The 14,538-nt window shown below is 40.5% G+C and overlaps 1 protein-coding gene across 1 annotated transcript; it reads right to left on the bottom strand.

Moving 5' to 3' along the window:
- On the bottom strand, positions 1-10,878 carry LOC129852990 (butyrophilin subfamily 1 member A1-like). Its single transcript, XM_055918598.1, has 3 exons — positions 10,759-10,878; positions 3,573-3,599; positions 1-1,426 (listed from the first exon to the last, which is right to left on the bottom strand). Exons 2-3 carry the CDS (start codon positions 3,592-3,594, stop codon positions 1,053-1,055), a joined length of 396 nt encoding a protein of 131 aa, XP_055774573.1. The 5' UTR covers positions 3,595-3,599; positions 10,759-10,878; the 3' UTR covers positions 1-1,052.
- Between the last annotated feature and the right edge of the window lie 3,660 nt (positions 10,879-14,538).

The raw sequence follows: 14,538 nt of genomic DNA, 5'->3' as shown, positions 1-14,538 counted from the left end.
TTCTTGCTGATCATCCATTATCCAAGAAGGAGAGTCATGAATAATGATCATGTAAAACAGAATACATTAGTTATTATTGTTCATTGAATTTCTGTCTCATTACATAATTTAATGAAATACCATACATCATATTGATATGACTGTCCATCACATTCCTTACTAATGTACATCTAGGGAAAGGGATGTAAGCAGCACTACTATGTGAGCAGTCTGAGAATGTCTTTTGACGCCCTGAATTTGTCTGAACCGTCTCAGTGATTCTCCTTCCAATAGGGCGCTTCCCCTTTAATTACATATTAAATAGCATCAGCTGCTCAAAAGTGGGGTTGTTATGGAGACGCAAATGAGGATGTGTTCAACCCTCAGTTCTGAATCGTCTTTACTCCGTTTGTTTTGTTGTATTTAAAAGTGTGCTTTGTAGCCTAGTCGCAAGTTTAACCAGGATCGGATCCACTCACTGCTTCCTTTAGACTAAACATCTCAGTTGTTCTCTGCTGGAGATCTGTTGGCGGATTGGAAGGTCTGACTGACCGATTGACTAACTGCTACAACTATTTTGCATACGGTATTTCATTAGTTTTAGAGTGATGTATACCGTGATGATTTAAGACTTATTGAGATGTTATTTATCTCATTGAGAAAAAGACATCAGTAATTACTCAACAAATGCTTATCATCCATTATCCAAGATGGAGAGTCATGAATAATGATCATGTAAAACAGAATGTAATAGTTATTATCATTACCTTCAAATCACCATCTGTCACATGATCCTCTCAAATCCCATAGTGATGTGATATACATCAGAGGGGTATGAGTGTTCATCACATTCATTACTAATGACAATCAAGGGACGTGACAGTAATGTTGGAATGGTTCTAATGCTTTAGGACCAGCTCAAAGCTCAGAGTGATGGTAATATGCATTGTAACTAGTTGATATTCAGAATGAATCTAGTCTATTCATCTGTAACTCCTACTATGAACTCCTACCTACATGAGAAAGTACAAGTGTTCTGTACAGGGAAAGAGACTGGTTGTTATTGTTGTTGTTTATGTGTTTAGAAACATTACTGGAGTTCTAGAACACTTACCTTCTCTGACCCATAAAAACACTCCAGCCTCCTCCTTCTGTTCTCCATGGATGACCTGACATATGTAGTCTCCTGTATCTGACTCCCTGAAGTCTCTCAACCTCAGAGACACGTTGCCTCTCTCCAGCTCCTGGGTGATCAGACTCACTCTGCCCTCATAGCCACTCCTCTCTGTCACCTGGCCATTCTGATACAGGTAAATACACTCTGTCTCTTTAAACCACCTGATCGTCATGGCAACAGCACTGGTGTCAGGTGAGAGGTGACAGGGGAGGGTGACCTCTTCACCAACATCAGCCCACCACTTGTCTTCTGAGGTGAGTTTAAACTGAGCTGTTCAGAAAGAGAGAACATTTCATGTTTAATGACATCATCTGTGTCAGGAACACAAATCCTCTCAGTACATGTATAAACACAGCTGAATTAAAAACTAAAATCGACATACAACAACCAGGACCATGTCAATTCTAAATACAACCCCCACAATCCCAGACAGACAGATTCATTTGAAGGAAAGTATATATGTCATAGAAGAATGTGATGCTACAATCTAGAATGATATTATCCCATTTGTTCCCACATCTTTCCCAGACATGCCACTATGCTAATCTTATGCCACTAGTAAGCCTAACATGTCATCCATTTTGATTATTTATTTATTTAAAAGTATGTTTTATTCTTGGTCACAATTGTGACAGAGTGCTCTGTTTATAATAACATAAACAGATATTTACCCCTATTCCTCAACCTCAATATCTATATACCTCAGTCCACTTACCCACACACCTAAACTCAATGACCCACACACCCCAGCCCTGTTACCCCCATGCCCTAACCCTAACACCCACATGCCAATACCCTCAAATCTATACAATCAAGTACAGATACAGGCATATCCTGGCCCTAAATGACCTGTGTGTTACTCAAGACCCCAGTTTATTTGCCAATACACCTCATCCCTGTTACTTTCATATCTCAGCCCTGTTACCCACTTTCCTTAGGCCTGTATTCCTCAAGTCACCAACAGTAACCTATATCCAGCTATTCACTGCACACCCCAACCCTGTTATCAGCATGTTTTAGTCCTGTGACCTCTGACCTGTATACACTAATCATTTCATAGATAAACTAATATTACACTGGTATAACACATGTGATCCAGCCCCAATCTCTTGTTTCTACCACAAACGTTGTTGCCAGAAAGGATTTGATTGGACAATAGACGTCCATCCAGCCCCATTACCTGTATGAACCTTGTGTATCCCTACACCCCATTATAAACCAGGGAAATCCATGGGCATACTCATATAAAACAGGTCTACCCCAGTGTCCAAGCCTCAACATTCATACTAACCAGGTCTACCCCAGTGTCCAAGCCTCAACATTCATACTAACCAGGTCTACCCCAGTGTCCAAGCCTCAACATTCATACTAACCAGGTCTACCCCAGTGTCCAAGCCTCAACATTCATACTAACAAGGTCTACCATTGTGCAAGAGACACTAAACAAACCTAATAACATTAAATATCACTTCAATTATTATACTAATTCACTTTATGGGTCTATACACGGCCAATTCCCCCTGAAATAACAACATATGATGTTTTACAGTAAAAATCTCTGATTTAAACATCAGTAAAGGTAATGGAGAATGGTAACATCATCTGTAACATCATTTAGAACAAGTAAATCCTGAACCGAACTCAACTTAAATCTACTGAAGAAAGAAAAGGGATCTGCTATGACTAAATATATAGAATAAATTAGAGGCACTGTATTTTCCTATTAGTCAGACATGTTTGGCAGGTAGCCTAGCGCTTAAGAGCATTGGGCCAGTAACCGAAACGTCGCTGGTTTGAATCCCTGAGGAAACTAGGAAAACATTTGTTGATATGCCCTTGAGCAAGGCACTTAATCCTAATTGCTCTGGATACATATTTTATTTATTTAACGAGGCAAGTCAGTTAAGAACAACTTCTAATTTAGAATGACAGCCAACCCCAGACGATGCTGGACCAATTGTGCTCTGCCCTACGGGACTCCCAATCATGGGCGGTTGTGATACAGCCTGGAATTGAACCAGAGTCTGTAGAGACACTTCTTGAGATGCAGTGCCTTAAACCGTTGCGCCACTCAGGAGCCCAACTTACTTGTTGATATGTACAACTTTAACTTCTCTAGATCCAGCAAAGTACAAAAGGTTTATTTTCTTCCGTATTGTGTCCGGCTGGATTAAATGGGTTCTATAATAAAGAGATGTTTGGAGGGAGAGGTCACTGTGGAGCAGTAGAGCTGTTTCTCACAGACACAAACTCAGCTACAACTCCTCATTTTACAAACACATTTCATCCAGACACACATTTACACATAAAGACAAATAAAACCACAAACACATTTCATTTTCAATAGTTGGTTCAGTTCTGTTCTCCCAAATACATGAAAGAAATGTTCATCATTAATTATAGCATGGTGACTTACTATCAACGTTGGACTCTGCCATTTTAACTGCAATAAAAAGAGAAAACATTCATATTTACATCATTACCATTCATCAAATTCTCTCTTTTGCTCAATCACACAGATACAAACATCACTTCCTCTTTCTCCAGTCCTCATTGTTTTAAAACAGGACTTTTGTGTCTAGTTTGGAAAGTGAAATATACTGACATCTCCTCTTACCTTTACTGGACTTCACATCCTCCACTTCACATTCAAAATAGTTGATTTAAATCCATAACCACTCAAATAGTAACTATATGTGCATATCTACACGTTTTTACAGAACAATCTACACCTCAGGCCTAAACTGAGACACAACTTTCACCTTCACCTTTACACAGGTACTTGGAGTAATCTCCTCCCCCCAGCCTCTCTGGTTATTAGAAAACCCAGTCACAAAGTCTAAATTGTCTATAGGCCTATCGTAAAATGTCATGAAAACAAAAATGTACATTTCTGATCTTAATTTAAGTTTAAGGTTAGGCATAAGGTTAGAAGTGTGGTTTAGGGTTAAATCTGATTTTAAGAATGTAGCTCAGTTGGTAGAGCATAGTGCTTGCAATGCCAGAGTTGTGGTTTCGATTACTAAAAAAGTATGAAAATGAATGACTCACTACAGAGCGTCTGGTAAAATGTAAAAATGGTCAGGGTTTGTGACTTTGTTAACTAGTGAGCAACATTAGAGGGTTTATGCTATCATACAGCATGGTGCTGTCTTCTATCATCATATTTTAGTTAATCATCTCTAAAGTTCTAAAAACTGTTTCAATTCAATTCAGAAGACCGATCCAGCCAGCAGATTGTAGTGATGTTCTTTAATTATAGTCATATTATCCTGAGCTGTAAAGATTTAACAGTGCATATCAATATTAGCTTCTCTTATCTCTTTGGACCCATTCACATGAGTAAATGAGTGAAATTGCTTCCATGACAAATAGTCTCAATGCTTTTCCATCCCCTCCTAACAAAATAAATGTAGCTGACTGGTGGTCATTTACTGTCTGAGAAGAGAGTATCATTGCCGCCTGCTGGTACATGTTGGAAACTGCAGTGAATTTACAAATCAGAAAGTCAGACATACCATATATGGGACTGGGAGTAAAGGCTGAGTTTGGGTTAGGGTGTGTAGGGGACAGGGCTGGGGGTAAAGACTGTGTTTGGGTTAGGTGTGCAGGGGACAGGGGACAGGGCTGGGGGTAAATACTGAGTTTGGGTTAGGGTGTGCAGGGGACAGGGCTGGGGGTAAAGACTGAGTTTGGGTTAGGGTGTGCAGGGGACAGGGGACAGGGCTGGGGGTAAATACTGAGTTTGGGTTAGGGTGTGCTGGGGACAGGGCTGGGGTAAAGGCTGAGTTTGGGTTAGGGTGTGCAGGGGACAGGGCTGGGGGTAAAGGCTGAGTTTGGGTTAGGGTGTGTAGGGGACAGGGCTGGGGGTAAGGGCTCAGTTTGGGTTAGGGTGTGCAGGGGACAGGGGACAGGGCTGGGGGTATAGACTGAGTTTGGGTTAGGCTGTGCAGGGGACAGGGCTGGGGGTAAGGGCTGAGTTTGGGTTAGGGTGTGCAGGGGACAGGGCTGGGGGTAAAGACTGAGTTTGGTTTAGGGTATGCAGGGGACAGGGGACAGGGCTGGGGGTATAGACTGAGTTTGGGTTAGGGTGTGCAGGGGACAGGGCTGGGGGTAAGGGCTGAGTTTGGGTTAGGGTGTGCAGGGGACAGGGCTGGGGGTAAAGACTGAGTTTGGGTTAGGGTGTGCAGGGGACAGGGCTGGGGGTAAAGGCTGAGTTTGGGTTAAAACCATTACAATCTGGGCACTTACAGACAGTATCCATGTCAGCACCTTAAGTTAATCAAGACTTTAATTTTCAAAAAAGACACCGGAAACCATATACTTTTTTTGGTCAATTATCTTTAAATTTAGTCTCAGTATGACAATTTTCAACAAGTTTCTACTGTGACATTCTGCACAATGCTGTGTCATGTGGTAGCCCCTGGCAACAGTGTTTACCCTGTTCATCCTCAAACCCAAACCAGTATGTTCTGACCCAGCTGTAGATGTGGAGTATAGCAGCAATTCACTAGAATAGGAGGCTTTTTCTGCAACTGAATTCAATTTATTTTGTCATGTTTTTTATTTTGAGTACAAAATATACAAGTGATGCTAGATCTTATGTTTTACAAGTAGATATTTAAAGTTGCATTTGATTTCAACGGTTTGTTTTTAAGTTAATTGTCTGAATTATTTTGGTTAGGTCAGGGTGTGACGAGGGTGGTTTGTTTAGTTTTTGTATGTCTAGGTGTTTATATGTCATGGGGTTTTTGTAAGTCTAGGTATATGTATGTCTATGGTGGCCTGGTATGGTTCCCAATCAGTGGCAGCTGTTTATCGTTGTCTCTGATTGGGGACCATATTTAGGTAGCCATTTAGGTAGTTTGTGGGTTCTTATTCTATGTTTAGTTGCCTGTCTGCACTAGCCATTTTAGCTTCACGGTTCGTTTATTTTGTTTGTTTGTTCAGTGTTCGTTCTTTCAATAAAGAAGAATGTACGCTTACCACGCTGCGCCTTGGTCTCCTCCTTACAACGACCGTGACAGTTCTCTATCTAGACAATATTACCATGTCGTCTGAGAAGGTTACTGGTGATTTGTCATGAACTATTTCTCATTGAGCCCCATTCAGTGAAACAGTTCATTCAGCCTCATTTACTGCCTTTTAAAAAACATAGCTGATATGGCTGACTTGCTTAAACAAATGTGGTTTCTACTGACAATGGAGATGTACAAACTATGGCATAATGGGACGACAAGCGGATAAGAGGCAATCCATAATTTCGATTAAGACGTTAATGAGCGAGCAAGGACGGACGAAGTCAATATATAAAATGGCACCGATAGAGAGGGCAGCAGTGCTTCTAGCCCCGAGGCAACTTTGCAGTGTTATTTCTTACATTGTTAGCCTAGACATTTTAGTGTGTTATTACATACAGCCGGGAAGAAGAAGGGCGGGGTGTATGTTTCATGATTAACTACACATGGTGTGATTGTGATATCATAATGGAACTCAAGTCCTTTTGTTCACCCGACTTAGAATAAATACCTCACAATGAAATGCCGACCGTATTACCTCCCAAGAGAATTATCTTCGGTTATAGTCACAGCCGTGTATATTCCCCGTTACACCTGTTCAGTGTGCATTTACAGGTGATTAGAATGCTTGTTATGGTCATTTTTACATGCCTTCATTACACCTGTCCAGTGTGCCTTTACAGGGGATATTAATGCTCTACTCAGACTCTGTCTAGAGTCTCGCTCCAGAGACTGGGTGGACCGGCCCCTGGGCACGGGGGCCAATCCAGCCAGCTCACTTCCCCAGGGATATGGGGGGAGGGGCCGGAGAGAGCTGAGGCTGACCCAGGGAGGGGGGCCCGACCCCCGGAGAGGGGTGCCTACTTCCGCCAACGGCCACCAGGGGGCACAGTACATCCAGCCAGCTCTCTGCACGGGCTGGGGCAACCCAGGGGGAGCCACTACATTCAGCCAGCTCCCTGCACTGGCTGGGGCAACCCAGGGGTCGCCACTACATTCAGCCAGCTCCCTGCCCCAAGGAGAAGAGGGGAGATGGCCCAATGAGGGCCACCAGGGGTCGCCACTTCATCCAGCCAGCTCCCTGTTCCAGCTATAGAGAGAAATAGTAATGATTTGTTGGACAGCCTATGGACATCCCAATGCTGCCCATTCTGTCTCATCAAAATTCCCCAAAATGCAAACAGGTATGACCTTTGACCCACCAAGGTGGACCCATGGAGATGTCATTAACATTTCAATTATTTTATACTTAATTTCATACCTTATACCTTATTTCATACCTTAAGTTAATAACATATCAATTGCCTGAAAATAAAAACTGAAATATTTAAACAAAAACAAAAGAATAACAATTTTAAACTAAAAGACTAAAAAAGCACGTTAAGGAAAAGTAAAGCTGAAAAGGTGTGTTTTAAGATCCCTTTTAAATATGTCCACAGTTTCAGACCTCCTCAGGTTCTCTGGCAGGCTATTCCAGAGGCTGGGGGCATAATAACTAAAGGCTGCCTCTCCATGCCTCTTGGTCCTAGACTTCAGGATAGTTAAAAGGCCAGTGCCAGAGGCCCTGAGGGACATACTGGGTACATAACTTAAAAGCATGTCTGACATGTATTGAGGTGCACTATGAAACGCCTTTTGGGTCTTTGCGTGTCAAAAAGATACACGTCAAATAACACTATGTAAACTATATGCAAATGTTGGCCGATCACAAATAAGGTGCATGTGAAAACAGCTATATGAAAAACATCTCATTCATCATCACCAACAAACGACTAAATCATGTCGAACCTTAAAAACATGAGACCTCTTTTTAAGTTTTACCAGCCAAGTGCAACCACCTTTACAACCAGCCCAGGAGGATCAGGTGGGTCAAAGGTCAGATTCATTCTGGTAGGTTAGGTAATACCTGGCAAAAGTCAACATTAAACGGTACAACTACCTAGTAACTTTAACACGTAACGCTCCCCTTTCTATTATTAGTCTATCTAGCTAGCTATGTTATCGTGTGTTATTTTACAGTATGTCCGTTCCAGTAAACTAGGCCTGTCTATTATTATCTATCTAGCTAGCTATGTTATCGTGTGTTATTTTACAGTATGTCCGTTCCAGTAAACTAGGCCTGTCTATTATTAGTCTTTCTAGCTAGCTATGTTATCGTGTGTTATTTTACAGTATGTCCGTTCCAGTAAACTAGGCCTTGTGGGGTTTTGTTAGGCTTAGCGTGCTAAAATAACTATAAACTAGATGGATTTTACATTAATTAAAGTTTAGGCTACTGACTCATGTAGGCCTGACAATTTGTCTTTGTTCTCAAGAGTAACAGGTTCTCACAGCCTAACCATGGGGCCACAGCCTGAAAGAATGTGTTGTGTACGCAACAATGTACAAGGGCATAAGATATGAACAGCAGTGTGAAGTGTGTGTGTGTTATAATTGTGCAACAAAGTGTGGCTACTGTGAGGTTCTGAATTATGCACTATAACCCAATTCTGAATTATGCACTATAACCCAATACTATAACACATGTGATTGAATATTAGCAACTGTTGGCCTGGGAGACTGGGTGTCTGTGTGTGTGTGTGCTGAAAGTAACAGTTAGCCCCAGATAAGTGTGCTGGGAAGCTGTGGTTAGCCTTGAGCGAGAACAGTGGCCATTGTATACAGGTGCGAATAGCTCAGACAATATTACAGAGCTGTCTGACCTCAGTCTTTGGGGTGAAGGAGCGTAATCTACACAGCAACAGCGTCGGGACATCACATGCGCTAAGGGGCCAGGACTGGCTTAAGGCGCCAACATCAACGATAGGCTGGGTAAGTCTAAACCATGCCCAGTCTCTACTCTGACAGGCCGGCTCGGAAGTGGGAACTATCTCTGTCATGAGTATAATATACTATCTTTGTCAGGAACAAATCAGTTCTCTGTCTTATCCTGCGTGATGAAACATTGAACCCGTATATACGGAAATTGCATTTGCCATTTATTACTTAGTTAATAAAAAGTACATAGCATACAATTAGTGACTCATTGTCATACTTGTCCTTATACCAGATTGAATTGACGCAACCCTAACAGCCTGTCTATTATTATCTATCTAGGTAGCTATGTTATCGTTTGTTATTTTACAGTTTGTCTGTTCCAGTAAACTAGGCCTTTCTGTTATTAATCTATCTAGCTAGCTATGTTATCGTGTGTTATTTTACAGTTTGTCCGTTCCAGTAAACTAGGCCTGTATATTATTAGTCTGTCTAGCTAGCTATGTTATCATTTGTTACTTTACAGTTTGTCCGTTCCAGTAAACTAGACCTGTCTATTATTAGTCTGTCTAACTAGCTATGTTATCGTTTGTTATTTTACAGTTTGTCCGTTCCAGTAAACTAGACCTGTCTATTATTAGTCTATCTAGCTAGCTATGTTATCATTTGTTACTTTACAGTTTGTCCGTTCCAGTAAATCAGGCCTTTCTATTGCTATTATGTTGTGTTATGATGTTGACTTTTCTTAAAATATCGCTGGAACATGAAGCGTCGTTGGACTGGACTGAACAAACTAACGTTAGCTAGCTAACGATAGCAGCAGCTACCGTGGGGTGTGAGAGTCTGGACGCCGTCGATTAGGCTGAGTGTCATTATTGTAACTTTTATAACGTTTACACATGTCAGATTTCAGTCGTTCAGGAGACGGAATAATGCTGGAATCTAAAGGCGTCAACCCGGGAGAAGCAGGCTGATAACTATGAGTGTTTGTCTGATCGCTGAGTCTAACATCCAGCAGCTGAACAGGAGAGGTACATTTTCCCCTTATCCCTGCAGTACATGAGGACACAGTGCGGTCCACAGTGCTTGTTTTGTAAGTAAGCTAGGTGTGAATCTATCTTGTGATTTAACATAGACTTATTGAAGGTTATTTTACTGATTTAAAGATCATGGACCGTTTCCCTGTTTTAGATTAGGATGTTTTTCATTAGATTGAAATAATGTTTCCATATCTCAGTAGAAAACAAAGATAACTAAGGCCAGGGTGTGACAAAAAGCATGTCTGACATGTATTGAGGTGCACTATGGAAGGCCGTTTGAGTCGTTGCGTGTCAAAAATATACACGTCAAATAACATTATTTGAACGTGTTAAATTATTATGTGTGACGTGGTGTCATACTCAGGTCCTGATTGGTCAAGAAGCTTATTGAAGTGTATCTTTTTGACACGCAAAGACCCAAACGGCGTTCCTTAGAACACGGCGTGTCGTTTCCAATGTGAACAAATGAGTCATAGTGGGCGGAACAAGGAAGGAGGTGGGCATGGCCAGGCACGAGCTAGTGAGATCCTATTGGCGCGTTCTAGCATTGTTTGAATAAGTAATTTATTTATTCATTCAATAGTATGCCTATAAAGACATTATCATTTGATGGAGGTGGTACAATTATTAGTAATTATTTCCTCCAGTCAACAGTTATCTGAGCTGAACCAATCATCAACTGGTCTATTGACTATTTGATACATTACAAATGAATTAGTCTGAAAAACTGAATGACATCACTCATGTTCCCTGATTCAATCCTCTCTCCTCCAGACTCTCTCAAACTTACCAAGCTCACCAGCTGATGCCTCCCTCTTCAGCTTGTCCTCCTGGGTCTCATGTTGTAAGTACTCTGATCCTGAGGCTATGGTGTAAAACAGAGAGGTGAGTTCTGTGTGGTGGACTACATCACTATATACAGAGCAAACAGGACCAATCAGATTTCTCCTGTCACGCAAGCCTCCCTCATGTAGGAACTGTGGGCACCAATGAGATCTGGTTAACTTCATAAATAATGTTGTTTTGTTATTGTCCTATCTCTGATCAAATGATTATGTTCATTGTTAGTGATAACCAGCATTGGGCTCTATGGCAGATACAGGATATTGTGTCAGGAGGCAGGGTTCTATGGAATATACATTCAGTAGAATCTGAAGAACATCTGACATCATAATCCAACCTACCTTGAGAACATTTGGGGAGAGTATTGATAAATGTAAAGAAACTGATTTAATTTGTAGCCTTGAAGAAGACACACTGCTGTTCACAAGGCCTATAGTTTTTATAGTATCAGATTAACACTGGTCTGTTCTTTGTCTTGTGTTATTGGTTGTCAATAAACAAAACAGACAAATAAGTAATTACTCACCCAGTCTTGCTCCTGATCATCCATTATCCAAGATGGAGAGTCATGAATAATGATCATGTAAAACAGAATACATTAGTTATTATTGTTCATTGAATTTCTGTCTCATTACACAATTTAATGAAATACCATACATCATATTGGAATGACTGTTCATCACATTCATTACTAATGTACATCTAGGGAAAGGGATGTAAGCAGCACTACTATGTGAGCAGTCTGAGAATGACTGAATGCTTCATAATAAGACATCAAGCTAAATTCAAGCTGATTCTATTTAAATGTTGGTGTGTGAAATGTTGAGCTATATGGCATATATATTGTGGGAGGTTTATGATGTGAAAATTCTGGATAATTTGAAGAACATCTATACATCTTAATCCAACTTACCTTGAGAACATTTGGGGAGAGAATTGATAAATGTAAAGAAACTGATTTAATTTGTAGCCTTGAAGAAGACACACTGCTGTTCACAAGGCCTGTAGTTTTTATAGTATCAGATTAACACTCTGGTCTGTTCTTTGTCTTGTGTTATTGATTGTCAATAAACAAAACAGACAAATAAGTAATTACTCACCCTCTTCTGATCATCCATTATCCAAGATGGAGAGTCATGAATAATGATCATGTAAAACAGAATACATTAGTTAATATTGTTCATTGAATTTCTGTCTCATGTCATAATTTAATGAAATACCATACATCATATTGGAATGACTGTTCATCACATTCATTACTAATGTACATCTAGGGAAAGGGATGTAAGCAGCACTACTATGTGAGCAGTCTGAGAATGACTGAATGCTTCATAATAAGACATCAAGATAAATTCAAGCTGATTCTATTTTCATTTTGGAGTGTAATGTTGACCTCTATGGCAGATACAGTTGAAGTCGGAAATTTTCATTCACCTTAGCCAAATACATTTAAACTCAGTTTTTCACAATCCCTGACATTTAATCCTGGTAAAAAATGCCCTGTTTTAGGTCAGTTATGATGTCAGTGTGTCAGAAGTTTACATACACACAATTAGTATTTGTGTGCATTGCCTTTAAATTGTTTAAGTTGGGTCAAACATTTCGGGTAGCCTTCCACAAGCTTCCCACAATAAGTTGGGTGAATTTTGGCCCATTCCTGCTGACAGAGCTGGTGTAACTGAGTCAGGTTTGTAGGCCTCCTTGCTCGCACACCCTTTCAGTTCTGCCCACACATATTCTGTAGGATTGAGGTCAGGGCTTTTTGATGGCCACTCCAATACCTTGACTTTGTTGTCCTTAAGCCATTTTGCCACAACTTTGGAAGTATGCTTGGGGTCATTGTCCATTTGGAAGACCCGTTTGCGACCAAGCTTTAACTTCCTGACTGATGTCTTGAGATGTTCAATATATCCACATAATTTACCTACCTCATGATGCCATCTATTTTGTGAGTGCACCAGTCCCTCCAGCAGCAAAGCACCCCCACAATATGATGCTGCCACCCCCAATGCTTCACGTTTGGGGTTGATGTTCTTCGGCTTGCAAGCCTCCCCCTTTTTCCTCCAAACATAACGATGGTCATCAAGGCTAAACAGTTCTATTTTTGTTTAATCAGACCAGAGGATATTTCTCCAAAAAGTACAATCTTTGTCCCCATGTGCAGTTGCAAACCGTAGTCTGTTTTTTTATGGCGGTTTTGGAGCACTGGCTTCTTCCTTGCTAAGTGGCCTTTCAGGTTATGTCGATATAGGACTCGTTTTACTGTGGATATAGATACTTTTGTACCTCTTTCCTCCAGCATCTTCACAAGGTCCTTTGCTGTTGCTCTGGGATTGATTTGCACTTTTCAGACCAAAGTACGTTCATCTCTAGGAGACAGAAAGCGTCTCCTTCCTGAGTGGTATGACGGCTGCGTGGTCCCATGGTGTTTATACTTGCGTACTATTGTTTGTACAGATGAACGTGGTACCTTCAGGAGTTTAGAAATTGCTCCCAAGGATGAACCAGACTTGTGGAGGTCTACAATTTTTTTTCTGAGGTCTTGGCTGATTTCTTTTCATTTTCCCATGATGTCAAGCAAAGAGGCACTGAGTTTGACAGTAGGCCTTGAAATCCATCCACAGGTACACCTCCAATTGACTCAAATTATATCCATTAGCCTATCAGAAGCTTCTAAAGCCATGACATCCGTTTCTTGAATTTTCCAAGCTATTTAAAGGCACAGTCAACTTAGTGTATGTTAACTTCTGACCCACTGGAAATGTGATACAATGAATTACAAGTGAAATAATCTGTCTTTAAACAATTGTTGGAAACATTACTTGAATCATGCACAAAGTAGATGTCCTAACCGACTTGCCAAAAATATAGTTTGTTAACAAGACATTTGTAGAGTGGTTGACAAACAAGTTTTAATGACTCCAACATAAGTGTATGTAAACTTCTGACTTCAACTGTATATTGTTGGAGGACTATGTGAAATGTTGACCTCTATGACAGATATATTGTGGGAGATCTATGATATGAAAATTCTGGATAATTTGAAGAATATCTATACATCTTAATCCAACTTACCTTGAGAACATTTGGGGAGAGTATTGATAAATGTAAAGAAACTGATTTAATTTGTAGCCTTGAAGAAGACACACTGCTGTTCACAAGGCCTGTAGTTTTTATAGTATCAGATTAACACTCTGGTCTGTTCTTTGTCTTGTGTTACTGGTTTTCAGTAAAGAAAAGAGACAAAAGAGTAATTACTCACCCCGTACTGATCATCCATTATCCAAGATGGAGAGTCATGAATAATGATCATGTAAAACAGAATAGATTAGTTATTATCATTACCTTCAAATCACCATCTGTCACATTATCCTCTCAAATCCCATAGTGATGTGATATACATCAGAGGGGTATGAGTGTTCATCACATTCATTACTAATGACAATCAAGGAACGTGACAGTAATGTTGGAATGGTTCTAATGCTTTAGGACCAGCTCAAAGCTCACAGTGATGGTAATATGCATTGTAACTAGTTGATATTCAGAATGAATCTAGTCTATTCATCTGTAACTCCTACTATGAACTCCTACCTACATGAGAAAGTACAAGTGTTCTGTACAGGGAAAGAGACTGGTTGTTATTGTTGTTGTTTAGGTGTTTAGAAACATTACTGGAGTTCTAGAACACTTACCTTCTCTCTCCCATAAACTCACTGCAGCCTCCATC

Source organism: Salvelinus fontinalis, chromosome 4, assembly GCF_029448725.1.
Source record: "Salvelinus fontinalis isolate EN_2023a chromosome 4, ASM2944872v1, whole genome shotgun sequence".
Classification (NCBI taxonomy): domain Eukaryota; kingdom Metazoa; phylum Chordata; class Actinopteri; order Salmoniformes; family Salmonidae; genus Salvelinus; species Salvelinus fontinalis.
The sequence above is the reverse complement of the archived record's forward strand: the minus strand, read 5'-3'. Positions and strand labels throughout refer to the sequence as shown.